Source organism: Artibeus jamaicensis, unplaced genomic scaffold (assembly GCF_021234435.1).
Source record: "Artibeus jamaicensis isolate MK-2021 breed Jamaican fruit bat unplaced genomic scaffold, CSHL_Jam_final contig_252, whole genome shotgun sequence".
In the NCBI taxonomy this organism is placed as follows: Eukaryota; Metazoa; Chordata; class Mammalia; order Chiroptera; family Phyllostomidae; genus Artibeus; species Artibeus jamaicensis.
This window is the reverse complement of record NW_026521538.1, coordinates 180,724-205,894: the sequence shown is the minus strand read 5'-3', so window position 1 is coordinate 205,894 and position 25,171 is coordinate 180,724. Positions and strand designations below refer to the sequence as shown.

The 25,171-nt window shown below is 46.9% G+C and overlaps 1 protein-coding gene across 49 annotated transcripts in view; it reads left to right on the top strand.

The window, feature by feature from the left end:
• Positions 1-25,171, top strand: part of SORBS1 (sorbin and SH3 domain containing 1) — a 224,942-nt gene that overhangs the window by 137,705 nt on the left and 62,066 nt on the right. For 27 of the 49 annotated variants that reach the window (XM_053662484.1, XM_053662483.1, XM_053662498.1 and 24 more), the window contains 8 exons: positions 2,436-2,465; positions 7,441-7,613; positions 9,677-9,740; positions 11,542-11,616; positions 11,932-11,994; positions 21,348-21,395; positions 21,519-21,648; positions 23,358-23,472. In XM_053662484.1, the coding sequence (XP_053518459.1) occupies positions 2,436-2,465; positions 7,441-7,613; positions 9,677-9,740; positions 11,542-11,616; positions 11,932-11,994; positions 21,348-21,395; positions 21,519-21,648; positions 23,358-23,472 (698 nt within the window). The remainder of the gene's footprint in view (positions 1-2,435; positions 2,466-7,440; positions 7,614-9,676; positions 9,741-11,541; positions 11,617-11,931; positions 11,995-21,347; positions 21,396-21,518; positions 21,649-23,357; positions 23,473-25,171) is intronic. The other 22 variants (XM_053662536.1, XM_053662497.1, XM_053662504.1 and 19 more) reach the window with 2 other exon arrangements.

Here is a 25,171-nt window from a genome sequence, read left to right as displayed (position 1 = left end):
TATAATGTCAGCTGGGCCTGCCAAGTCCCTCTGATGACACCTAGTGAGGCATCGCTGGGCCCAGAAGTACCTGCCGCCCCTGTCTGTTTCTTCCCTAAACAAACGATTCTTCTTATTTGCCCAAATGCCTTTGGCTCTTACCTTTTTCTTTTGTCTAAGCCCTGCCCTTGAGCTCAAAAATTAGAATTGTGCAGCCTGAATCGCACATCCTTCAAAAAAGGATACATTTGGTTTTTTTGGAATTAGAAGTAGCTTCCCATAAAGAGCAAACCATATGTTCCCCCAAGCAGGTGGGGCAGGAAGAGTGAAGGAGAATGGACGCGCCTCGCTGGCCCAGCCTGGCTCACTGATCATCAGTGGGGTTTAGGTCAAGCGTTTTTGGCTTTGTTTTGGAATTGACCGAGCCTGGCAGCTCTGTTTTGCCTCACAGATAATTTCATGTAAAAACAATTTCTTAACTGTTGCAAAGTCTCCTAAGGGAATGATAACTTTACTTCTCTTCTGGAATTCTAGTTTAGTCATCCTAAAAAAAAGGTTCCCTTTTTTCCTGCCCAGACTGACCGGGGCACACAGTGTGATTACTAACCCCATCTCTGGCAGCCAGCTCCCTGCACTGCAAACAAACGGAGGGGCGCCGCGTGTCTGGCCTGCCTCTGGAGGCCACGCACAAAGCAGCCCTTGCTCCCCTCTCCTGAGTCTGAGGGCAGATTGCTTATGACAGTCTGGTAGGAGGACTCGAATCAGAAAACTCTCAGGACTGAAAGAGATGTATGAGTCCCCTGGTTCAGCTTCTATATTGATTGATTGACTGATATGAGAGAGAGAAACATTGATTTGTTTCACGCATATATGCATTCATTTGTTGATTCTTGTATGCACCCTGACCAGAGATCGAACCCACAGCCTTGGTGTGTCGGGATGATGCTCTGACCAGTGGAGCGACCCAGCCAGGGCAAAGCTTCTTGGTCTTTATTGCACTAGAGTCTTGGGGGTCTTCCTAACTTGCAGACTCAGATTTATGTGATCTGAGGCAGGGATGAGATTCTGCGTTTTTCACCAACTCCCAGGGTGTATCGGTGCTGCTGGTCCATGGGCCACACTGGAGAGCAAGACCTCAGTGGTTCCCAGACTCTTGTCACATGAAACAGTCTGGGGACCACGCCAGGGCTGCTAATTTTTAACTTTGCTAAATAACACCCCTGCAAAACAATTGCTGTTATCAACATCACATGTGATTCCAAGAAGGAAAAGCCATTTCACAGCTCAGAAGTAGGAACCACATCATGTTTTAAATTGAGTAAATTTGCTTTTGCCTGCTGGGGAAGCTTGTCCTTCTTGGCTTGGAGACCAAAGTTTGGGATCCATGGATCCAATGAGCATTTTGAATCAACAGATGTGGGAACTAAGGGAGAGACTGAGGAAAATGAGGTTCCATGATTGGTCACGTCATCTCACATGTGGCTGGCAGAGCTGAGCCTTGAGCTCTGCTGGGCTGTTGACCAGCCAGTGCGAGTGAGCCTCGTCCACGGGTCCGGGGTGGGCAGGGCTGCTTCCACCAGCTGGGAGCTCCGCTGCCGCTGTATTTCCTTCTTGCCCACACCGATTCTGGACAGAGGGTGGGACGCAGCCAAGGGGAATGATGATAGCACCCATGGGCTGGCAAGCGTACTATTTTTATCTATGTGGCTGCTTTATATTTAGCGGCTATGGAAGGTAGAGGTCATTTTTGTGCTCATGCCATAGCACGTACATGCAGAACTCTCCAAAGGGGAGGTTGGCCTCCTTGCCTCACGAGCACCTCAGAGGGTCAGACACCCGTAGACCTCACTGTTGAGGAATGGGGGCCCGGTGATTAGAGCTGGACAGAACCCTGGAGGAGGAGATAAGGGGATTCCAGGTTTTAGACCCAGCTCTGGTGTTCAGTGTCACCTCGGGTAGTTTGTGTACCTAACGGAGGGTGTCTCCACCACTCTGACCTACCCGCTAGGGCTGTTGTGAAGATTAAACTCGTTATCCTGTGTGAAAGCTCTTAGAACAGTGTTTGGCTGTTCACAAGTGCTCAGGAAACGGTAGCCGGTGTGGTTGTGATTATAATTACTTTCTCTCAAAGGTACCAAGACTGGGATTGTATAAACTTCTGCTCCCTTGAAACCAGTGGAGTCGGGAGGGTCTCCTTCAGGGATCAGATTATCTTCAGACAAGATGTAAGCAACCAGAAACCAGTGACAGTCCCCTGAATCCTGTGCAGATCTAGGGGCAGGGGGTTGAGATGACAGGAGTCGTGTTAACACCCCCGTATTCACTGGACACGCGGTATTTTCACATCTAAGCCTGGAGGACAGCGAGGACGCAGATCCTGCGGTCCTAACGCGGGACTTCTTGGTTTTATCATGTCTTCGTAAATCTCACACTGTGTATTTTTTTTTCACTCACAGAACAGCAGAAACGACTCAGTAGCCTTTCAGGTAGGTGAGAAATATTTCTTTGCTCGTTAATGTCTGTCCCTGTTAAAGCTGGCTTCTGCTTACCACCTGATGTTTAATCAGCATAGCCTATGAGCTCTTCTGAGGTTCTGGGGACTCTGTTTGTTGCTGGACAGTAAGGATGGTGACAGCTGACATGGTTCCTGCCTCTCTGCAGCTTATAGGCTAATGGGGACAGACCAGACAGGTGGACCCAACTAGTAAGTGTCTCCCATGAGCTGTGATACATGCCTTGCTGGGTAAAAACAAGATATCCTGATTAAAAAGAATAAGGAGTTACATTTTAGGTGGAGAGTATTCATGACAGGCCTTGCTGAAGATGTCACCTTTCTGTTGCTTCTGTCCCTCTTCTAGGATGTAACAGGTTGGGGGTGGGAAACATGGGAAAGTTCTCTTCATTTTGAGTGGCAAGCTCAGATGCTAGCAGGTCACCTGGGGATGATGGACCCAGGTGAGCGCCTCCGGACCAGCAGTGTCTGGAAGGGTGCGTGTGAGCTTGACTCCTTGAACTTGAGCTGGCATCAGAATCTCCTGGACAGCTGGTCAAGGCTTAGGCTGCATGTGCAGAGATTTGGATTGAATGGGTGTGGGAAAGAATGTGCATTTCAAACCGGCTGCCAGGCGATGCTGACACTGCCCTCTGTACTGACCACACCTGAGTAGCAAGCATCATCAGGAGGTAGCAGTGGTGGGGAGTGACTACGAATCCAGTCAGATACCCAGGCTTGCTCCCTGATAATGAGAGCAGGACTGGGAGGAGTGGCCCACGTAGGCTCCAACTGAGGAAACCCAGGAGTGGGAATGTTTAGCCATTTCCACGTGGCTTTCTGTAGCTATTTAGCTTTGAATCCTGGTTCTACCACTTACTAATGTGCAGCTGTAGGCTGCAAGAGATCAAGGTTACTCTTGATCTCAACTGCAGAACAGTTTCTTATCTGTCAGATGTTCTCTTATAAACAGCTCAGCACTGAACGATGGCATTCACGAAGTGCTTGATGGATGGGAGTCCCTGGTTTCCGTAGGGGCCTCCACCGACTCACGTGTCATTTTATTGAATGTCTACTTTGTGTCGAACACGGAGACAGGCTTCCATGTCAGGGAAGTGTGCTGCCCTCAGGCAGCTGGTGCTGGGAGGGTTGGTGACCTTGTGTTGGTCACGGACCATTTGGGAAATCTAGTGAAGGCAGCGAGTACATTCATTCCCCAGAAAAAGCCACACATGTGGAAACACATGCTTGTGGTGGGTGTGCAGAGACCCTTGAACTCCAGGGGTTCAGGGCCCCTGGTTTGGTGGGCAACAAAGGCCACCATCTTCTGAGCAGTTGCTCCGTGACTTTTGTGTCACTTCAGCCCTCCGCTGTCCTTACAGTTCATGGAAAGCCCGGGTGGGGAGGACATGGGGTTCTCACACCCTCTCGGCTTTATCAGGACTTGGCTGTGGAACCAGGACAGGCTATGGCTGAGCACAAGGTGCCCTTCGCTGCCCCCTCCTCAAGAGGCCAGGCTCCAGCCCACTTCATCTTTGGCCCCAGCCCAGGTAGCTGAGAACTGGGTGGCTTGGGAAGTAAGGTAGCTCCTGCGGCTCCTCCCTGCCTTTGGGAGTTGAAAGGAGCAGTGGAAGAGAGTCTTTAAAGGCACCCACACCCAAAAGTTAAACCCAGAGTTGGGTCCTGGCTCCTCCCTCTCACAGCTCTTTGTCCCTGAGGAAGTGGCTTTACCTCTCTGAGCCAGGTTCTTCGTGTGGGAAGTGGGGATGACAGTCCTTGCTCCTGCCTCAAAGAAGTGTCAGGATCACGTGCGACAGGAAGCTCCGAGCTACCCCCTGCACCCTGGACGTGCTGTGACAAAGGCGGGCCTCTCTACCGTGCCTCCAGGCTACTCCCCAGGCTCTGAAAGAAGTCTCGCGCTCTGTCCTCTTTGAGTTTTAGGACAGATCCACTCGTGGTGTTTGATTGAGTGGCACATAGATAGCTCACTGACTGTTAGTTTTTGTTTAAGAAGAAGCACCATTTTGTTCAGAAAGCTCCTGCAGTAGAGAGGGCTGGCCCGGCTGGCACTGCAGCCTGCGCCCGGGAGTGAGGGAGGCGCTGCCCATCACCCATGTGCTGATGGGACTTGGAAGAGCCACCAGCCTCCCTCCCTTCAACAGATTTGTACCGAGTCTCTGGGGCTTCATGCTCGGCGAGATTCTCCTGTGGGAAGGAGACCCATGGGCGTTTGGCCTCATGAAGCTCATGGTCCCCTTGGGTGGGCAGACGGGACAGCAAGGGCTGGGACAGGGGCTGGCATGGGCCATGCCACCCTCCCCGAGGGAGGTGTCAGCACTGCTGTAACCCTCAATCACAAAGCTTGGTGTGAAGAAAAAGCATGCTTTCCCAGCCCCCACGAACACAGAGGTCCTGTCTCAGGTGGTCACACCATTATTTACTCAGTGGCTCGTCCCAGGACCGTGCTTTGGAAAACAATATAAAATTAGATGGAAGTGCTCAAAGATGTCATGTGAGGGACCTGCATTTGTCTGGTGAGAAATAGCAGCAATCCCTCATTGTTATGCGTATGTCAAAAGGGTGGCCCTGTCACCTGTGTGGCGCAGTGAAGTGTCACTTTGGGTTTTCATGATATAAAGAAACTGTTTTTCTTCAGGGGCTGCTGTGTAGCTGTCTGTATATTGAAATCCACTCAATCATAAGTCACATGATCACAAGCTTCTAAAGTAAGATAATTTAGGGCTAATTTTTGTAGATCAAACGGACTCTGGCAGTTTTGGAATAAATCCATGGACTGTCAGCTCAGGTGTGGAGTAATTTGTGTTAGAGCCACCTGTCATGAAAATATTTTTAAAGATTCTCTGGACCCCAAAACCCTGAGAAGGGCATAGCTGTGATTTTCCTCTACTTCTAAAGAAATGGCCTTGAAGAAGAGGAGTAGGAGCGTCAGGTGAGACAGCACCAGGTGAGGCAGCTTGAAGTCTTGATCTCACTAAGGAAGGCCTTTCCAGTGGGAGGAGAATGTCCAGCAGAGGCATTTTAGGGGGGCTCTGCTAGCTTGAAATCCCTCTGCATGTCCCATGCTTCCTGCCAAATCCTTGGCCTCCTGTTACAATTTCCTGGGAGCATGAGAACTCATCCCATGAAACCAGTCTGGTCTTTAACATCCTTTAGAACTCATGGTAATGACTTCCAGGCTCAGGCTCTCTGAAGGACTCCCTGAACCGAGTCTCCCGCAGAAAGTTTAGAAATCACTGTAGGGCCCAGAATGAACCCTCATTTCAGTGGTCAGTTTCAGATCTGGGCAGTCACCCCACGAAGCAGACTGAAAGTTGTGAAACCTGAGGGTGCCCACAGTGTTTCCCCACTCCCCCAACCCCTCCTCCACACACGGACATCTCTGACTTCGGCACAGCTTTGTACATACCCCCGAGTTCCTTCTTTTTGCCAAAATTTAGTCCTCCAGCCAGCTCTCTGCACCTGTTCCTCTCAAAGATGAGAACCCCCTCCTCAGTCAATGGACAGGTGCTTAGTGAGCAGTTGTCATTGCCAGGGCGCATCTCCACCCCTCGGTCTCACCTAAGGGCCTCACTGACAGGACATAGTCTCTCCTGGCTTAGACCTTTTTGTCCCCCAATCCTGTGACCTCTCTGGTTGCCCTACTTTTTCCATGCCCATCTCCCTATTTACCCCACTTATATAGTCATTTCTTTCCCTGTAATCTGACATCTGCCCCCACTGCCCTCCTGAAACTTCTCCCTTAGAGTGATCCTGTGACTCTTCTCTTGCTTCATTTCTGTTTTTGGCTAGGGTTTTTTTTGACATATTTAACCACATACTGCTTGGATTCAGTCTTCTCTGGTTTTAGGGACACCTCACTCCACCCTTCCGAGTCATCTCCTGTCCCGTACAACATTGGGGGAGCCTTTGTTTTTTCAACCTGTGACTGACATTTCTCAGTGCATGATTTCAGCCCTTGACTCTGTCCCGTTCACCTTCCCCACTGAGTTCCTCTGTCTCCTTGACCTCAGCCATCACTTCTGTGCTGACGGCTCTGAAATTGCCCTTCTGCTGGGACCTGTCACCGGGGCCCCACTCCCACATTTCTTCTAGGGGTTTCTAGGGCATTTCTACTTGAACATCTCACTGTCACCTCAAAGTTACCATGTCTGAATGGAAGAGGCCATCTCTCCCTGCCTTCCCTAACCCAGGTCCCTGTTCTCTGCACGGGAGTGCATAGCGCCTGGCAGGTGCTCAGTAATGCTCTACCATAAATAAATGACATGGCTTGGAATAAAAGGTTAAATTAAGCAGTTTTATAATCTGTAGACTGCATGTGGCATGTTATCAGCTCTGTAAGTTCCAACCATGAACCAAATGTAAAATATTCTAATGTTCACTTAGCTATTTACAGCTTTCTGAGCGCTCGGGCGTGAGTTATCTTGTTAGGTCCTCTCAGAGCGTCCCCGTGAGCTGGCCGGTGGAAGTGTTATCCCCATTTTTGGAGGAGAGGGGAGAGGCACAGAAAAGTTAGGTGACTCCCCCAAGATGAAACAAGGACTTCCGAGAAATGTTTGGCCATCTCTTTAAAGTTTTACCTGTTCTTTGACAGCCGGAACCACTGGAATGTCTGGAGCACTGAGGGTTTCCCTCTGCAGATTCTTTTTTAAATGGCCAGATGGTAAACATGTTAGGCTTCACAGGCCATACGGTTTCTGTCTCAGTTACTCGACTTTGCCACTTTAGCTTGAAAGCAGCCATAAATAATACGTAAGTGAATGGGTGTGACTGCATTCCAATAAAAGCTTATTTACAAAAACAGTGGCTGGGCCCAGTTTGCTGACCCTTGCTCTACATGAAACTTGTTCTAATTGAGAATTAGCAAACACACTTCCCCCTCAACTGGGATTTTTTTGTTTGTTTTAGAGCCACCAGAAGAGCTTCAGCTAATGATTGTTTTTCACTTCCAGATCCTGCTTCTGAGAGAAGAGTGGGAGAACGGGACTCGGCGTCGACCCAGGAAAAACCCACCTCTGCTGGCAGGACTGCTGAGAAAAAGCCCAAGGATGACGGCAGGCGGGTGGTCAAGAGCGCTCAGGACCTAAGCGATGTGTCCATGGACGAAGTGGGCATCCCACTCCGGGTAGGAATCCTGGCCAAGGAGTCCTTCTTAGGCTTCCTCTTAAGGAAGAATACATCCCCAAGTGCCTATGGACACCCCTGTGGATTGCAAAGGCATCTTAAGGAGGGTTCTCACCTCTGTCCACCATCCAAGTCCACTGAGGGTCTAGGAGCCTCATAGAGCTGTGCTCCAGTCTCCTAAGCCCCCCTTGGTCCTGGGCTCAGTGTGCAGCAGCTCTCCCCAAAGCATGGGTGAGGTGTTACTAAGTCTGGTGAGGAAAAGGATTTCGTGGTGGAATGAACGTGAAGGAAAGCTGGGTGGAACAAAGTCAGTGAGATTTCCCTGCAGCAGGTCCTCTGAGAGAGGCTTTGGGCATGTGTGAGTTCAAGGGGAGAATTTCCTGGGAAGTTTCCCAGTCTGCCCCCTTCATGGACACATTATTTATTGTTCCGTGGAGCAGACTCAGGAATTGTCAGTCCAGAGTTAGAGAACCCTGGGGAGAGTGAGGCTCTGGGTCTCTGGTCACAGGTTGCAGAAGAAGTTCCCCTGGATGGGATCTAGCCCATCACCCAAAGTGAGAAGGAAACTCTAAGGCAACCACAGAATAGATTCACCCTGCCGAGGCCTCCAGAACAGACTGGGTCTCGGGTGGCCCTGCCCAGCCCTCCCCCTGTACAGGTGTGCCAGCCTGCTGCAGACCTTCAGGGGCTCTAGGGAAGCCCAGCTTTTGACACTAGATTAGGGCGAATCTCATTCCTGTCCAGGTGCTCACCAAAACACTGGTCAAAATATATGTTTCTCTGTGATGTCCATTGAGCTAATAGACAGGTTTCTGGGTCCCTTTGGAGAAGGCCAATAGAAAGAGCAGTGGGCTACGTCTCAAAAGAACTGTTACTTGGTACTGTAGAATAATAACTGTAAAATAATAATAATGATAATAATGAGAATTATTACTCATAGTTATCACAGCTCCCATTTGCCAAGTCCATTATCTCATTTAAACATCGTTCACTCTACAAGGTGGATATGAATGTTATTCCCATTTTACAGATAGGAAGCAGGGACTCAGGGAGCTTACGACACTTGCCCAGGACTGCGTAATCTGTGGGTGACAGAGCAGCCCGTCCAAACCCATGCCCATGGTGTCAGGCGGCTGTTCCACTCATCTTCTCTGCAGCTCTTGGCCTCCAGGCAGCTGTGACTCATTTTCCCTCCTCTGCAAAGTGGGAGTGACAATATCCGCTCTAACCCCCTACCCCCTTCCTTGTTTAATTTGTATCTTAAAAACAAAAAGCCGAGTGATTAGGATGCCAGCTCTCTGGCACTGGCTGCTCTATGGGCCACATTGGAAGGCATACATGCTAAGTCTAGCCCGGTGCGAGGCGACTTAGACACACTGTGGAGAGTGACCTGATAAACAGGTGTTCTTTGTCTCATATATGTTTCGGGGGGGGGTGTTACTTCCATTTAGTCATCTGTATATGGAAAGAGATTCTCTCTGAAAATGAAATTTTTTAAAAATTCTGTAAAAATTGTCATAGTTTAAAGTGAATCTTCACTATTTTCAAAATCTATGTCATTTTGGCCAAATGTTACTCTGCAGATTCACGTCTGAATGAATCCCTTGGTTTATCTTTCTCAAAAGTTCCAAATTTCTTATTTTTTTTATTAGTTACAGAGCCAGCTTTTTTTTTTTAAAGATTTTATTTATTTACTTTTAGAGAAAGGGGAAGGGAGGGAGAAAGAGAGGGAGAGAAACATCAATGCGCAAGAGATTCAATCAGTTGCTTCTTGCACACCCCAACTAGGAACCTGGCCCACAACCCAGGCATGTGCCCTGACCAGGAATTGAACTGGCGACCTTCTGGTTCACAGGCCAGTGCTCAGTCCACCAAGCTGCACCAGCCAGGGCAGTTTTGCAATTTTTAAAAAAGATTTAAATGTGGAATCACAAAGATGTATAGAATTACATGAGCCTATACTTGAGATGTTGTCACTTTTCATTTTGATTTTGTAATCGTAGAAGTTCTAAAACATACAGAGATTTCCATTTCATTTTACTCTTTGCCTTTGTTTTTCTCCAGAACACCGAGAGATCAAAAGACTGGTACAAGACCATGTTTAAACAGATCCACAAACTAAACAGAGGTACTGGTTTGCTTTTGTAGAAGCTCTGCTGTGCTCGTATGTTGACTGTTGTGGTGAGGGCCTAAACTCACTTCTCTAGGGTGCCAGGCGCCTGCCTCTGCACTTGACTTCATTAAGCACCAGCCTGCCTGAGCCCAGCCAGACACCTTCAGAGCTGAGGAGGGAGGGGCACTTGTGCGCCTGCCTCAGATGCAGGATTTGAGGTCGGCTCAGAAGTCCTCCCTCCCAGATGTTGTGGGATGCAACGGGCTGCGCCCAGCCCCCTCCCCGCGCTCTGGCATCTGCCTGCCTGGGATGCAAGCAGCCCAACTCCCACCTGCTTCCAGCTTTAGATGCACCTCCCTGTGTCAGCCCCTGACTGCCTTGTAGGCAGAGCAAGGTGAGAAAGCCCTGAACTGGGAGTTAAAAACTTCTCACCTGGGTTCAGTTCCCGAGGACTCATGTGACCTTGGACCAATCATGTACCTTTGTGTTTGTCCCACTTCTCTTCCTCCAAGGGATGTTGCAGGGTGCAAAAGAGAGCAAATCCTGCCTTGTGAAGGAGCATACCTGGTACGCCTGCAAGGTGGTGTTAATACGAATAATAATCTTCCCCACCTGGGAGCCAGCCCTTGGCAGGTAGCCCTGAGAGTCAGTCAAGAGCTGACACACCAACGCCTGCTCAAGCTGGAAGAGAAATGCTTCCAAGTCAGGGGCCCGCTGGGTGGCTGCAGGTGACCCAGCATGGTGGGAGAACCCCAGGCCAGTGCTTGGGCAGCTCATGAGCCCACAGCTCCCATCCGCCTGTGCCGCCAGTCAGCTGATAGGCAGGGACACAGCTGCACCGTGGGAAGTCCCACTGTTCCTGTGGGCAGAGCATCCTGTCCTCCCCTGTGGTCAAATCCAGTCTGGCTGCCTGGCACAGATGACACACAAAGGCAAAGAAAAAACGTTCTGGTCAGTGCTGGCCTAAGTCACCAATAACGAGTCTCTCTGGTCAGTGGTGGATGCCAGCTAACGTCACTGTTAATTAGCTCCTGCAGTTCTCGGAATGGACCTGGCTGTGCCCCTCTTCACGCTCTTCTAAATACCGAGATGCTCATTTGTGTTCATGTCTCTGAGCCAGGAGTAAGTCTGCTGCCGTTGGGCCGATGAGCTCGGTCGTGGTGGCAACGCTAAAGCCCGGGTCTCTGATGGGATGGCATTACATCCACTGGTCACTGCCTAAAGCTAGTGTCCATATCCTGCACCCACCTGTGCCTCACCTTTAGACCCAGCTCTGGCAGCCTAGGTACTGAGATGCAGGTACATATGTGAAAAATACATCATTCTGCCTCACAGGCAGTGTTAACAGCCTAAATCACAGGTCCTCAAGGAAACCACCTGCCTTAGTGGTGGGCCGAGGTATGGAAAAATGAAGAGTCCATTTGTTTGCCTTGATTCTCATGTCCATAGTACAAGGTTTGATTTATTTTTAGTGTTTTCATTACATACTATTTCTTAGCATAATTAATAGTTTTGCCTATAAAAGGTAAAAACTTGAAGCTTTGTGCTAAATGCCTCTTGCTTACTAGAGCCTATATATATGTGTATGATTCTTTATCTAAAAAGAGAAATGATATTGTCTCCTTAGATGTGTCTCAGTACTTCAGGCAAAAGGACTGGATTTTTAAAAGCCATTTTAACTTCTTTCATGTCGCTAGTGAAGCTTGGTATGTTCCAGAATCCAAGGAGCCTGAAATTGTTTGTGGATTCCTATTCGTTCATTCTCTCCCTTTGTATCTTCCTCTGTTCTCTCTCCCAAACCTGCTCCTCTGTCTAGACACTCCTGAAGAAAACCCTTATTTCCCTACGTACAAATTCCCCGAACTTCCTGAAAGCCAGCAAAATTCTGAAGGTACCATATACTTAGACAGTGTGTCTGTTGTCCTAGCCCTAAATTAATTCCTATAGTTCCACTGTAGGAATGAGATTTGGCTTCTAGACTTTGTTTTTATAGGCGTTTTTGGTTGGTGGACAATGTATTTCACTCGTCTGCATGATGTGCTACATTAACTAAGGCCTTTCTCATGCATTAACCTGTTTTTAAGTGCAGTGCCGTGTGCTTTAATAACACTAAAATAGGTAATCATCCGAATAGCCAGTGGGGATTTGTCAGTTCCTCCACTTCATGGTGGGTAGTCTCAAAATCCACTGCTTTTCTCTGCTGCAGAGGACAATCCTTACACCCCCACCTACCAGTTTCCTGCATCTACTCCTAGTCCTAAATCGGAAGGTAATTAAAGGAAAACCATGTGCCTCTCTTTGTACCCGTGCTGTTACTTTCTTTTTTACCTTGGGTTTCTCTCTGGTGGCTAAGGGCCGTCTCCCGATCCTTTGCTACCCTCTAACCTCGTGTTGTGTGGTGTTGTCTTGCTCCTCGCTGACTATGTAACCAGCGTCTGTCCAGATGGTATTTTAATCCTATTCCCTTGGAGTCACACGATTAATGGGGTAGTCAGCGAAGCTTAGTTATGATTCTGTGAACTTGTAGGAAAAGCTGCCCATCCCCAGCCAAACAGGGCTTTGTCGGGGTGGGGGGGCACTCACATAGTATTAGAGGCTGGGCAGTGACTCAGGGAAGCTGAGTCATTATGGCTAGTGGGCAGGAGGTCAACGTGCCATCTGTCAACAACAGAAAAGTTACCTGGTCCCCATATCTGCAACTGGCTCATCACTGGGTCTCTCTTGTCATGGACCCTCAGGGTATATCTCCTTGGTAGGGAATTCCCAAAGAGATATCCAGGCATGAGATTCAGTCATCATGGGAAATGATATTTCTTGAAAACAGAGTTTTTGGTCAAGTCAGAAAACATTTTCTGAAAGAGCCGGCTTAGGAATTTGGATGTGCTGGGGAGGATAGCCGCATTTATATCTAAGATATTCTTCACTAGGACAAAAAGTCTAGGTATCAAAGAAGGTTCTAATAGGCAAGGTAAGGAGTTAAGGGCAACATCCTGAGAATTATTCTAATCCCAAGATTCCCCAATCTTTGGATGAGTGATCCAGAAAGAGGAGAGTCCATGGGATAAGCAGGGCACGTTTCATTGACTGCTTTTCCAGGAGGACATGTCGAGTGCTCTGAACTTCGCTCCCCTGGGCAGTACTGAGCACTTGGTGTGCCGTACACTGTCCTTGGAACTGAGGCTAGTGCCATGACTAAGCTCTGTCCTCTGTTCTCAAAAGTCCACATCTGGCAGGGAATCAGTTGGGGCCACTTCATCATACTCAGTCCACTGTGGTGCCTGTTGCAAAAGTATGTATGTTTCCAGAAGGCCATGGAAAACCTGCCAGCACACAGCAGATCCTTAGCACACACCTGGAGAATGTTGATGAGCGAGGGCTTTTGACTGTGGAATCGGAGTTGTTTTCTAGGACAATTCCAGGGCTACCACCGCGGTTCTTCTCTGCTCTGATGAGACCAGCAAGCCATCCTGCACAGCCCTTCTCATCGATGCTAGAGTCAAACATTCACTAAACATTTATCGATCACTTAACGTGCATGAGATCACACACTGGCAAGTGTTAGTTTTAGTTAAAATACCTTATTTCCTTTTCGGTCTCCTTGCTGTTATGTGCTAGTCTTTGGTTCCCAATCATTTCATGCCTGGGGCCTGTTTTGAATGAAAAGAAAAGTCTACCATAGGAAAACAGACTTAAAAATTAAAAGCTGAGGATTTAATTTTAATCAATGACCTCCTCACTGCCACCAAGGGCCTTCTTAGTTTGAGATAACCTGGTCTTTTTATCCTGGGGTGCTGATTCTACCCAAAAAGCATTGCTTCAGAAACAATCGACTGAGGACAGGGGAATTTTTTCCAGGCAACTTTGACTAAATGCTGTTCTTGATTTTCGCTTTATTGGGACCTGGGAACCCAGCCCACTCCGCAAGATAAGGTTCTCTTCTATGACGAGCACACACCATACCTGAAGGCATATTATCCCCTAGACGCAAGCAGACAAAGGGCACCTGCGGAAGTCCTGTGGCAGAGAACAGTGGCACCCATTGGACTGGAAAAATGCCGCAGGCCGGTCACAGGCAGTGCCAGCACATGTCACAGTCAGCCTGGCTGTTGATCTGAAGACAGGGTTTCACGGCTTCACACCCAGAGCTTCCACGTCACCCGCTGCCACACCCAGCAACCCCGGGGTGATGGTGGCGTCTGCTTTTTGGTTTACGTCAACTGAGGGCCAAGCCGCCGCTGGGGTTGTTTTGCCTAAAAGCATAAACAAAAAGCAGTGACATAATAACTTTTCACCTATAATTTAGGGAGTAGACCTTATTCCTCTGCCCCCAAAGACCAAAAAGGAAGAAATAGTCTTAAAGGATAAAAAGGAAAAAAATCAGATTGGACATGAAAAATTTATAATACCCAATATAATAAAACGTTAACGCACGTTTCTAAGAAGCCTTCTTCCCTGGAGATCTTTTAAAAATCGGGTAGATGTCATCTCTCGCCCACACTTCTGCTGAGATGACAAATGTATTCGATTAGATGAGGGCTTTTTACGAGTGAAACGTTTGAGCTAGATCACTTTAAAGGTTATTTTTATGTTAATTTTTTTTTTAACTAAGATGCTCTAGCTTGTGGTTTTGATGCCTGTGAGCTCCAGCCGGTCCTCCTCGGCCCTGCCCTTGGCACGGTGCCAGGCCTGTGCTCCCGACAGGTGGCCCTGGGCTCGGTAGAAAGGCCCTTCTTTTTTTTTTCTTTTTTTTTTTTCCAGTCCTCACGTAAGGATATGTTCATTGATTTGAGAGAGACGGAAACATCAACTGGTTGCCTCCCGTACGTGCCCCAAGTAGAGATTGAGCCTGCAACCTAGGTGTGTGCCCTGACCGGAAACTCCATTCGTATCTTCCTCTGTTCTCTTTATAGAACCCACAACCTTCTGGTGTACAGGATGCTCCAACCAACTGAGCCGCATAGACCGGGCTGCACACTCTTCCAAACATGGGAAAGAGCTGTGCCTTTCAGAGAAAGGTATTAAAGGCAGATTAGCACCCAGCTGAGGCTTCCCCAGTAGTTTTTAATGAGAGATAAAAAACACAGCTTTATTGAGAAATGTGAATCATCATTTCAGAGTTTATCTCCTGGGGAGGAGCAGACTGTTGTTGCTGCTGTTTGTTTTTTGTTTTGTTTGAATTCAGAATTTGAAACTAGAATTACTTGCAATAAACCTACCAAAACCTAGCTTAAAGCCACTGCCTCTGTCTCAGTCCTGGTTGTTTATACAGCATGAAAAAGACATTTCTAAGTGTCTCAAAGCTGGTTCTCCTAAGTCGTAAAGGACCACGGGAAGGCTTGTTTGTGCTGGCTTGGCAACCTTCTTTCCCCAGCTACTGTGAAAAAGTAAACTTCTGGCCAGAGTTTCAGAAAACAAATAGAATTACCATGTCTTGATCAGTGAGGTTTAAAATTTTCTTTTAAAGAAACCGGTACATTCCAATAAGGAGCTGCCCTCCCAGTCACTGCAGAGTCTTCTCGAGCACCCAGTGGGGCGGCAGCCATATGTCCAATCTCTCCTCGTTGCAATAGGCAGTTGGGCAGAGTTGGGGCTAGGAAACTTGGGGAGAGTAGAGTGAGTTCTTTCCTGTATACCTTTGTCATTGGGAAGCTTATCAAAAATAAAAATAATTTACCAGAATAACCTTCAAGTAAGGCTAAGCAAATGAGTTTGACTTTCTTTCTATTTTTCTTTCTTTCCTTTTTTGAAACCTTTGCTTGATCTTCTTTTCCTCCATCATTTCTTCCTCTCTGACCCAAAGTGACTTGTCCGGGAATTACACTCCATTCTCTCTCAAAAGCAAAGGTCCTTTCCTCGCACCTGAGCTGCCACTAAGTCTAAAAGCCTGTGGGCGTGGGGATGGGATGCAGGTGGGGACCAGCCCCAGCCCCACCCTCCACCGCACCCAGACCTGGAGGGGCAAGGGGGGGTCTCCAGACGCCCTGCCCATGGTTTCCGCCTGAAGCAGGAGCGAGAGTAACAAACTGTGGAGAAACGGCTTGAGAGATGCTGGCACTGCCTCTTACCCTCCTTCTCTCTTCTGCTTTCAGAAACAGCAGCGTGGTGGCCAGCACGCCAGCAGCTCAGTCGTAATCCTATTAATAATAACAGGAGAGCCACTGCAGTGACCGTGCCTCCCTCTGCCCTCTGTGTGCCCTTACCGAATACCAGACTCTATGCTGAGTACATCACAGTCGTGAGGTCCTCTTATTTTTCCAGCAACCTCATGGACAAGTCCTCATTTTATCAGTAAAGGTGTGAAGCTCAGGAAGGTTAAGTAATTTGTGCAAGATCACACAGGAAATGGCAGAGCCAGAGCTCAAACCCCAGTCTCTGAAGCTCCCCAAACATGGGCTTTACCTACTCTGTTCTGCCCTGCCAATCCCTATTCCTCTACTGCTGAACTCTTGTGTTTTTGGCTGGCCCCGTGCCAAGAGCTCTCTGATACCCAACTCCAGCGGGCCCTGCTTCTGAGTCATTCGAGTCTCCCTGGGCTGAACCAGTGTCTCCTGGGATGGTGTCTGGGAAGAGGAAGTTAGGAAAGTGCCCCTGACTCTCGCCCAGGACCGAGGACCACTGGGGTGGGGGAACGCCACCCTTTTCACCCTCCAAGAGGAGAATGCAATGTGGGGAATTTGGATATAGAATTAGAATGGGGGATACAGGTGCAAAAGTTCTATTTATGAAAACGGAAGATATTTTCAAATGATCCCTCCAAATCAGCAGTAAAACCTTGTGGTCCAGGGCCTGTGAGGACCCCTTTGGCCGAGTCAGGATGAAGAGCTACCATGTCAGCCAGGTGTGAAGTTCCAATGACCAGCTTTTCCCTTACTTTTGAATTCCTTTGGCACCACGGTCAGGCTAATGGTGGCCACCTTCTGGTGAAATAACTTAAGACATCATCCCCAAGACATCCCCAGGTTGTGGAGACACATCATGTCCATTGGTCTGTCTCATGGCATGTTTTCCTTATCTCTCCATGAAATAAGGTTGCACTATGGCAAGGATTTAGGAGGCTGATTTTCCCAGGCACATCTATATTTGAGTTAAAAGAATCCCCTACTGGCCTTACAGGATTTCTAAGAATAGCCTTATTTTGCTTGAGTCCAAGCAAATCGCTCTATTGTGAAGATGCCTGGCCAGGATCTGTGCCTCCTGCCCCAAACTCCAGCTAGTACTGCCCAGAGGAGGGGCCGAGCTGCTCACAGCGGTCACCTTTGCTCTCCTGACTGGAGCTGCCCAGAAGGTCTCTGCCTAGCAAGTGTGCACGTCTTTGCCAGAGCTGCAGCTAGTCGAGGCCTGGGTGGTCACTCCCTCCCCACCTTCACGGGCCAGGAGTGGCACATGCAATGAGGTCAGTGAGTCCCTTTCCAGCTTTTACTCCCTTTGCTCCTTTCCTGCTCCACCTCTTCTCTTCTCCTTCAAATCTGCTCTTTTCCAAATTTGTCTTCCATGGCTACTCCACAGCCTCTAGTGATCCTGTTTTCATCCCTTAAAATTTGATTGCCTTTAACCAGAACGTAGGCAGCTTTAGGAATCTCACCTCCAAGCTTCCTGAACTATTCCTGACCACCTGGCCCTGTTTCCTCTTTTGCAAATTCTTCCTCTTCTGTCCTGTCCAGACTTTGTCACCCACCTCTGCATATGCCTTTTTCTTTGAATATTTTTGTTTGTGGCGTGTATCCTTATCTTGACCCATTTATCCTTTCTCTTCCTGAGTGTGTGGGATAAAGTAGAAGGAATTAATTTGAGCAGTGGAAAAAGATTGTGTTAAAAACAAGCCATTGATATTGAAAAATAATTTGAATCCTCAAGGCCTAGAAAATGTATAAAGTCAAAACTTAATTGATAATAGATGAGCTATTATGCAAATACTTCTCTTTGCCCATCATCCCATACTTTTAATAGAACAATACAATTGGATATTTTTATAGAACAATCATTTTCAACCAGCACCTTTTCTAGTGTCTTTAAGATTGTCGTTAATTCTGAAAGAAAAAAAAAAAAAGGAAGAAGCCTTTTATTAGAACTTAATTTTTCAAGTCACTGTGGTTGAAAAGGCAATTGTGTGCCTCCTGGCAGTTTTGAGAGAGTAACTGTTCCCAAACGCGCCTCCCAGGACACATTGCCAAAGCCCAGACTGTAGTCATTGGTGTGTGGACACTGGAGCCCAGCAGGCTCCTGAAGCGAGCTGTTCGCCCTGAGTAAGTCCTGCGTAGAGTCAGAGCTTCCTGGAAGGCACTGGCACAGGAAGTTCTGAGTGTTGCTGCCAACATTTGACATTTGCTGCTTGGAGGGGCACAGTCAGCATTGGCTCCACCATGAGCGAGAATCACAAGATCCCGGCTCAGCAGAGCCCACTCTGGCACTGTTTTTAAAAAGTCCTGGGAAAAGAGTAAAGGCAGGATTTCAGACACTGGCAATGTCTGTGTTCGTGGACAGCTTGAGAAGTGTTTTATTGAGTGTGTCTTCACTATGGTTAAATCTTCTCTGTCTTACACACACACACACACACACACACACACTCCATTTGGCTAACTCTAGTGTGTAGAAATTCAGGCGGGTATTCTTACCCCCAGTTTTCCCATTCACTGGTATTTCCACCTTCATACCCATCTACCCCAGCACAGACCTAGCCTGCCAGGAGTGAAGAGCAAGGAGCAAGCAGCACATGGAAGATGTAGCAAGAGTGACTCGATTTTACCCATTGTCCCTGGAGACCAGCAGGAGGAAAACTAGAAGTGTGATGGGGTAACAGAAAACTTGCTTAAGCATCACCAAGGAGGGGGTGGCAGAAAAGCAGAACAAAGGCCTCAAGAGTTGTAGGCAGCCGGGCCAACACTGCAGTGCATGACTGGAGTTTAAGAACAGCACTCCCCAGCCCTTGCCTCTTGCACAGCATAAATTATCATTGAACAGCCACTAGAATTGGGCAGCTAGGGTCAGACGACCCATAGAATGAAGCACCCATCGCTGTCGTGGGGCTTCGAGGTGGCGTAGGGAAGAGGAGTCAGGAAGACCTTGGTTCCATTCCTATTTGCTTGTTTACTATGAGCCACGGGCAAATTTCCTTAACCTCCCTGGACCTTCATTTCCTTGTCTGTAAAATATTTATTCCTACAGTTTTGGCAAAGATTAAGTGAGATGATATTAGTAAATTACCAGCTACCATTAGGCACTTAATAATGGGGGCTGCTAGTATTTTTATTCAAAAGTACAGGTAAAGTTTTCTTCCCTGAGGTTTGCAAGACAAACATAAATTCAAAGAATAAATTATGTATCCCTGGGTGTCAGATGAATCTATACAAGTTCAATTTGCCATCTTCACAGTTCGATGATGTGAAATCCACATGTCAGATTCAGATGCTGTGGACACTGGGTGAGAAATGCAAACCTTGTTCCCTCCAAGATACCCCTGCCCTGTGTTAGTGTTGATCGGTGAGGTGTCCTTTTCTAATTAGGTCAAGTAAGAAAGAACTTCAAGAACATTCGGTCAGCCCTAGCTGGGTGGCTCGGTTGTTTGGAGCATCATCCTGCACACCAGTAGGTCGTAGGTTCAATTCCCAGCTGGAGCATGTATAGGAGGCAACCTATCGATGTTCCTCCTCCCTTTCCCCCCCCCTTTCTTTCTCTCTAAAATCAATAAAAACATATCCTCGGGTGAGGATTTTTCAAAAAAAGAACACTTAGTCATTTTCTCTGTTGTCTTAGCTTTCCTACTTCTGGGTTTCAAAACACATAAATCGTTTAACACTCGAAGCTACTTCTTTTCATCTTATAAGACATATTTCTCATTTTCTTTTAACAAATCTTCTAGAAATCCACATTAGACAACGGTAGCAGGAAAATTTTTGTAAAGAGCCCAGGTTTAAAAAAATTTTTTTTGACTATTTAAATGCCTTCTCCTTCACCATTTGCTTTGTACCACAACAACAGGCGCCGGTTAGAAACTACCCCCCTTCCCCTCTGCCGACGAACTGCGTCTCTCCAAGGCTCTGGCAGATGCGGGGTTGTCAGCTAAAGCACTAGGCTGGATTTTAAGCACAACATACATTGGTTTCCAATTAACCTAATTTTTTATTTGATGGCCAGTACTTTTCCAATCAAATTCCTGTGATCAAAGTTGATTTTTAATTGTCTTTGACATTGCAGCATTTTATCAGTACAATAATCAGAAGTTCTGTTTAAAACAAAACAGACAATACAAAATTCTTCCGATAGTACTGTAAAAATATATACTTCCGGGTTCCATTTTATCTCTCCTGCCCTATTTTCAGATGTTAAATAAGCTTACATACTCAATTTATGGCAGAGGAAGTCTTGGCTGTGTTGGGTAGAAGAACCTTACGCCCTGGTCAGCTTTGATGTCAATTACCCCCACCCCTTAAAGCAAAGAGAGGGGGCGGGGAGGGAGGGAAAAATAACTTGGAACCTGAAGACTTTTCTTTGTTCAGGCTGGGGGAGACCTGGGGCAGATTAAATGTAGAGAAAAGAAGGGAGTAAGGCGGGGTGATAGAGAGGCCATCTTTGATCAATACTCAAAAATAATAGCAGTGTTAGCTTTGTCTGCATTTCACAAAATATTCTGACCTTTACTGCTATGAAACTAAAAATGATTTCTATAGACACAAGGACTTAATTAACACTTAGTCACTAACATGTATTGGATCCTTTGGCTTGTCTTTTTAGGTTAGTTCATGTGTTTTGTTAAAGTCACTACAGATTTTTAAGGGAAGGTGTTGGGTCTTCATTCCACATGCATGAATTCTGAATTTGGGCTGGGAAGGTGTTCGAAAATGGGAAAGGCCGACTGTTTCGCCCTGACACTCTGGAGGGATCGTCCGGAGTGTCCCTGTGGGTTTCATTTGTCTCAGTGTCACAGCGTAGGCACTTACCCCGAGCAGGACATTTGCGGCGCAAACCACGTAACTGCACCTGCCATGGCTGCGTGTGTCCTAAGGAAAGAGCCACTCAAGAAACCTGGTTGGGGTGGAATCAAAACATGATTGTGAGGGTTTTCTCAAACTGTTTTCTCAGCTGCAGAACCTGTTTCATCAATGATATTGTATAGGGAACCTATACAATAGGTATAAAACAGGTCACAGCCGAGGTGGGGAGCTAGAACGCACACCTTCCCCCACCCTATCCCACCCAGTAGCAGGCCTCGGGGATTCTGTGGACCTCAACAGGATAGACCAGAGACTTGGGGTGAGCATCAGGGATCTGTCTTGGCTCCTGATTCCAGGGTAGCCAGGCCGGGGGCCCCATGTTCCAGCGATGCTTGTGGAAATTCTCCAGAGGAGGACCTTTGGCTACTTGTCCCCATGCTTTTCTTGGAGTTAGGCTGTAGTCACCTCCCAGGCGATGTGAATGTACCTTCCAGACTGCAGGTTCTGTATGGGTGGGTGGGCTCCACAAACTGACTCCTCTCGAGTGTGGTTTACTCTGGTGTAGCTTCCAGCTTTGCTTCCTCCCTCTCGGTGGGCCCTCAGGTGTGGCCAGGACAGTGGGAGTGGGGGACAAGTCACTCATTCCTCTACCGTAGCCAGATTTCTCCTGATTGCGTTTTGTTTTGTTCAATAGATGATGATTCAGATCTGTACTCTCCTCGCTACTCCTTTTCTGAAGACAGTAAGTGATTTAGAATATCCTGGGTGTGGAGGAGGCAGTGGGGGGTGTTGGATAAGGGAAGACATCTTCTTGTTTTCAGTTTTCATCAGTTTTAAGTCTTTTGTACCCACTTTTCTTCTCCAGCCAAATCTCCCCTTTCTGTGCCTCGCTCGAAAAGTGAGATGAACTACATCGATGGTGAGAAGGTAGTTAAGAGGTCAGCCACACTTCCCCTCCCAGCCCGCTCTTCCTCACTCAAGTCAAGCCCAGAAAGGTGAGTGCCCCCGCTCCGCAGTCAGCTCTGTGACTTCAGGCACTCACACACAGTCTACCAGCCACGTCCTGTCTGTCTGTTTGCTGGGAGGGTGGCCTTGGAGCCCGGAGTCAAGCAGACCTGACTTTGAACCTCTACTCTGTTATGTATTAGCAGTCAGTGACTTATTCTTTCTGAGTTTCAGTGTTCTTATCTGTAAAGTGGGAATGCAGTTTACATTTGTTAGGGATGTTGCAAGGACAAAACAAGATAATGATGTAACATTTTCTGTAGTGCCTGGCTCATAATATGGGCTTCATTAACGTTGACTGTAACTATGATCACTTGTTTACCTTTACACAAGAGAAATTTTAGCTGTAGGGTATGTCATGTGTTTTTATACTCTTTGCGTTTACTAATGGAGCCCATAGCAGAGACTATAATTTTATTATGAAGCCACGATTTTTAATATCAATTTATTTCTGTGACACACCTTATTCAGATATGAGACTTGGAGCGGTTGTAACGATGATGATGGTCATCTCTGACACCTGCCTGGAATGACCCGATGTCCCTTCACTGGGCTCTCAGGCCCTCTGGAGCAGCCGCCTCACTCCATCTGGCCTGGTGTCCCATGCCCCCTCCGCCACTTCTCAACACGCACACAAAGGCTCTACCCAAATTGAATTCCTTTTCCCTAAAAGACTTACTCAGTTTCACACCTTCATGCCTCTTCCATCTTCACAGACAAATGAATAGCTGTTTTGAAAGTCTCACACATGTGTAAATAGCATCTGCCTGAGGAGCTGGCTAATTAATTTGAAAGGAAGGCTGGGTATACTTATAGATCCTTTTCAAGTGCATCCGTCCAGCTGGGTGCATTCTGTGTGCTGATGGAACCAGAAGCTGTGTGGGGATAAAAGCACATATAAATCATTGTCCTTGCCTTTCAGAGGTTTATAGCCTTGCAGGGACAACTAAATATAATCACAGTGCAAATGCAATAATGTACATGCATAAAAATTTTGCAGTTTCCAAGGATTCATGTATCCTCATAACCCATCACTGGATGAGGTTAAGAATCTGTGCCGAAAGCTGTGATTTTGGTGATTATAGGGAGTGGAGCACGGAAGAGGGAAGAACAGGACTATAAGAGCAAATAACATTTATTGAGTGGTTTCTGTGGACCTGGTAATTTACATGCACTGTCTTGTTTAATCCTTGCAAATGGAGTCCTTTTTCAGATGAGGAAACTAAGGTAGCAAGAGGTAAAGCACTCAGCCTGGGTCACCAGGTAGCAAGTACTGTCGCAGGGATTGCAACCACCACCCACTGGCTCTGCCACATACACTCTCTCTCCCCGCACTGGTAGGAGTGGGAGGTACAGGCACGTGTGGGGAATGATAGGCTCAGGAGAGCAGAGCAAGGTAAAGAATTCTTTTAGAGAAAGCTTTGCTGCTGCTGCTGCTGCTGCTGCTGCTTCCTTCCCTTCTCTCTGCTTTCTAGGACCTGGTTTTGAGGTCAGGACACCTCAAACCTTTTGTGAAGCAAACACAGAGATTCGACTGTTGTACTGAGAAGGGAACCAGCACAACTAAATGCTTTGCACCGAGTCCGATTTCATGCTTCGGATATAAAAATTCCTTGGTTAGACTTCAGTCAGCCAAAGTCAGAACACGTGGGATGCCAGTTTTCATGAAAATAGCTCTAATAGGATTTTCTCTCTACAGAAACGACTGGGAGCCCCCAGATAAGAAAGTGGACACAAGAAAATACCGTGCAGAGCCCAAAAGCATTTACGAGTATCAGCCGGGCAAGTCCTCCGTTCTGACCAACGAAAAGATGGTAATGTGCATATTGAAGTTCTCTTGTCTCCCCTGCCCCTGTTCTTTAATCCGGATGCATCTTGCACTTGGATTGCATTCTTTCTCCCTCGAGATAGACTTGCTTTGTTTAGAAGACAATGAATAAATGAAGTATTTTTACCCTTTCCACTTTTGCAGGTGTTCATAAAATAAGTCCTCCATGAAAGAACGTTCTTGCTGTGGCTTTCCGGCGCTTTGTGTGCATGGCTTTAATAATTCCAAATTTTCTACTAACGTAAAGGTTGATTTTGCCACTGTCTTTTTTTAAACGTCTAACCATTAATTTAGCAGGCTTATTACTAACTGGACTAAATTTGGGTTTTTTAAAGTGACTCTTATTTGAACATGCATACATTTAGTAGAAGTTACTACTAGTACATCATTAAAAGCTAAGTAATTAATATGTTATGATTTAGGGGGGGAAGTGCCTGGCTGTTTAAAAACATGTTGTAAGTCTTTTTTTTCCTGACAAGTGCAATCAGTGTTGAGAGAGAATTTCATGTTTGATCTGGCCTGTGGTTCCCTGCACAAGTTCACATCTCCAGGCAATTACAAGTTGGGGGAATGGCCTGCAGGGCAGAGCAGGCCACCCTGGACAAGCAGCCTCTTCTGTACATGGGGGAGAATTTTTATAAGCTCGTTAGTTTCCTGCCTGCCAATCACACTTCCTTTTATTTGCCCTTCATATGAGAAAAGCTGATTCAGGATTCTGATCACAGTGCAAGGGATTCTCCGAAGCTCCATAACCTTGCAGCCCTCCGGCTGCACCAGCAGGATGGAGTGATCTTACTGAGGACTGGATTTTATTAAAATGCTGTTACCACCCTGAGTGCAGAATAAGTAAGCCTCTGAAATACGGGCGCAAATTATTTTCCCTCTGCCTCTCCTGCTCTCCATGATTTTAAAGAGTAATTGATTTGACTTTTACTAAAATAAAAATGTGACATCTTTAAAAGCACAAAGGGATGAGTCATTTTAATTAGGATATGGCAGTTTGCAGAAATGCTTTAGAGTTGTCATTCTTCAGCATTTTCTGTGCACCACAGTTATTTTAAGCAAAACGTTCAGAGAGGAGTGGAGAATTTTGCCTGACTCCACCCTTCACTGGAGGTGCTCTTCTTGTTAGAAAACAATAAACACAAAACATAACCTTCCACATAGATGTTCCTGGAAAGTCATGCTTTGGGTGTATCCCTGACTTCTTAATTTCTTCTTTATTTTCCTCTCCTTTCCTTGATTCATATTAATTTGACCACTATTCAGAACTAGGGCAAAAAAAACCCCACATAGTTTTATTTTTCCCCTTGATCTCAAATATCTTCTATATCATTCCTTGGGATCATTTATATTGTTTTTACAAACCCAGAGGAGTAACACGTAGTGCCCGATAGGAGCTGTCTTTGGAGAGCTGTCGTGACCAGACACCTGGTGGCAAAGCACCATCGGGCAAACGCACGGGACAGGGCACATTGCATCAAAGTGCCTCCACGCTACTTAGCCCTCTTCTTCAAAAGAGACGTTTTTCATTTTAGAGAGATCTTTCAGTCACATCTCCGTCTTTTCCAACTAGTCTTCATAATAGTTGGATTAGTCCTTTGTGTTTGATTTTTTCCTGTTAACTTTGAACAGAAAAGTTGGAATGTGAGTTTCAGGGTCTGAGTCTTACCTTTGACATCCAG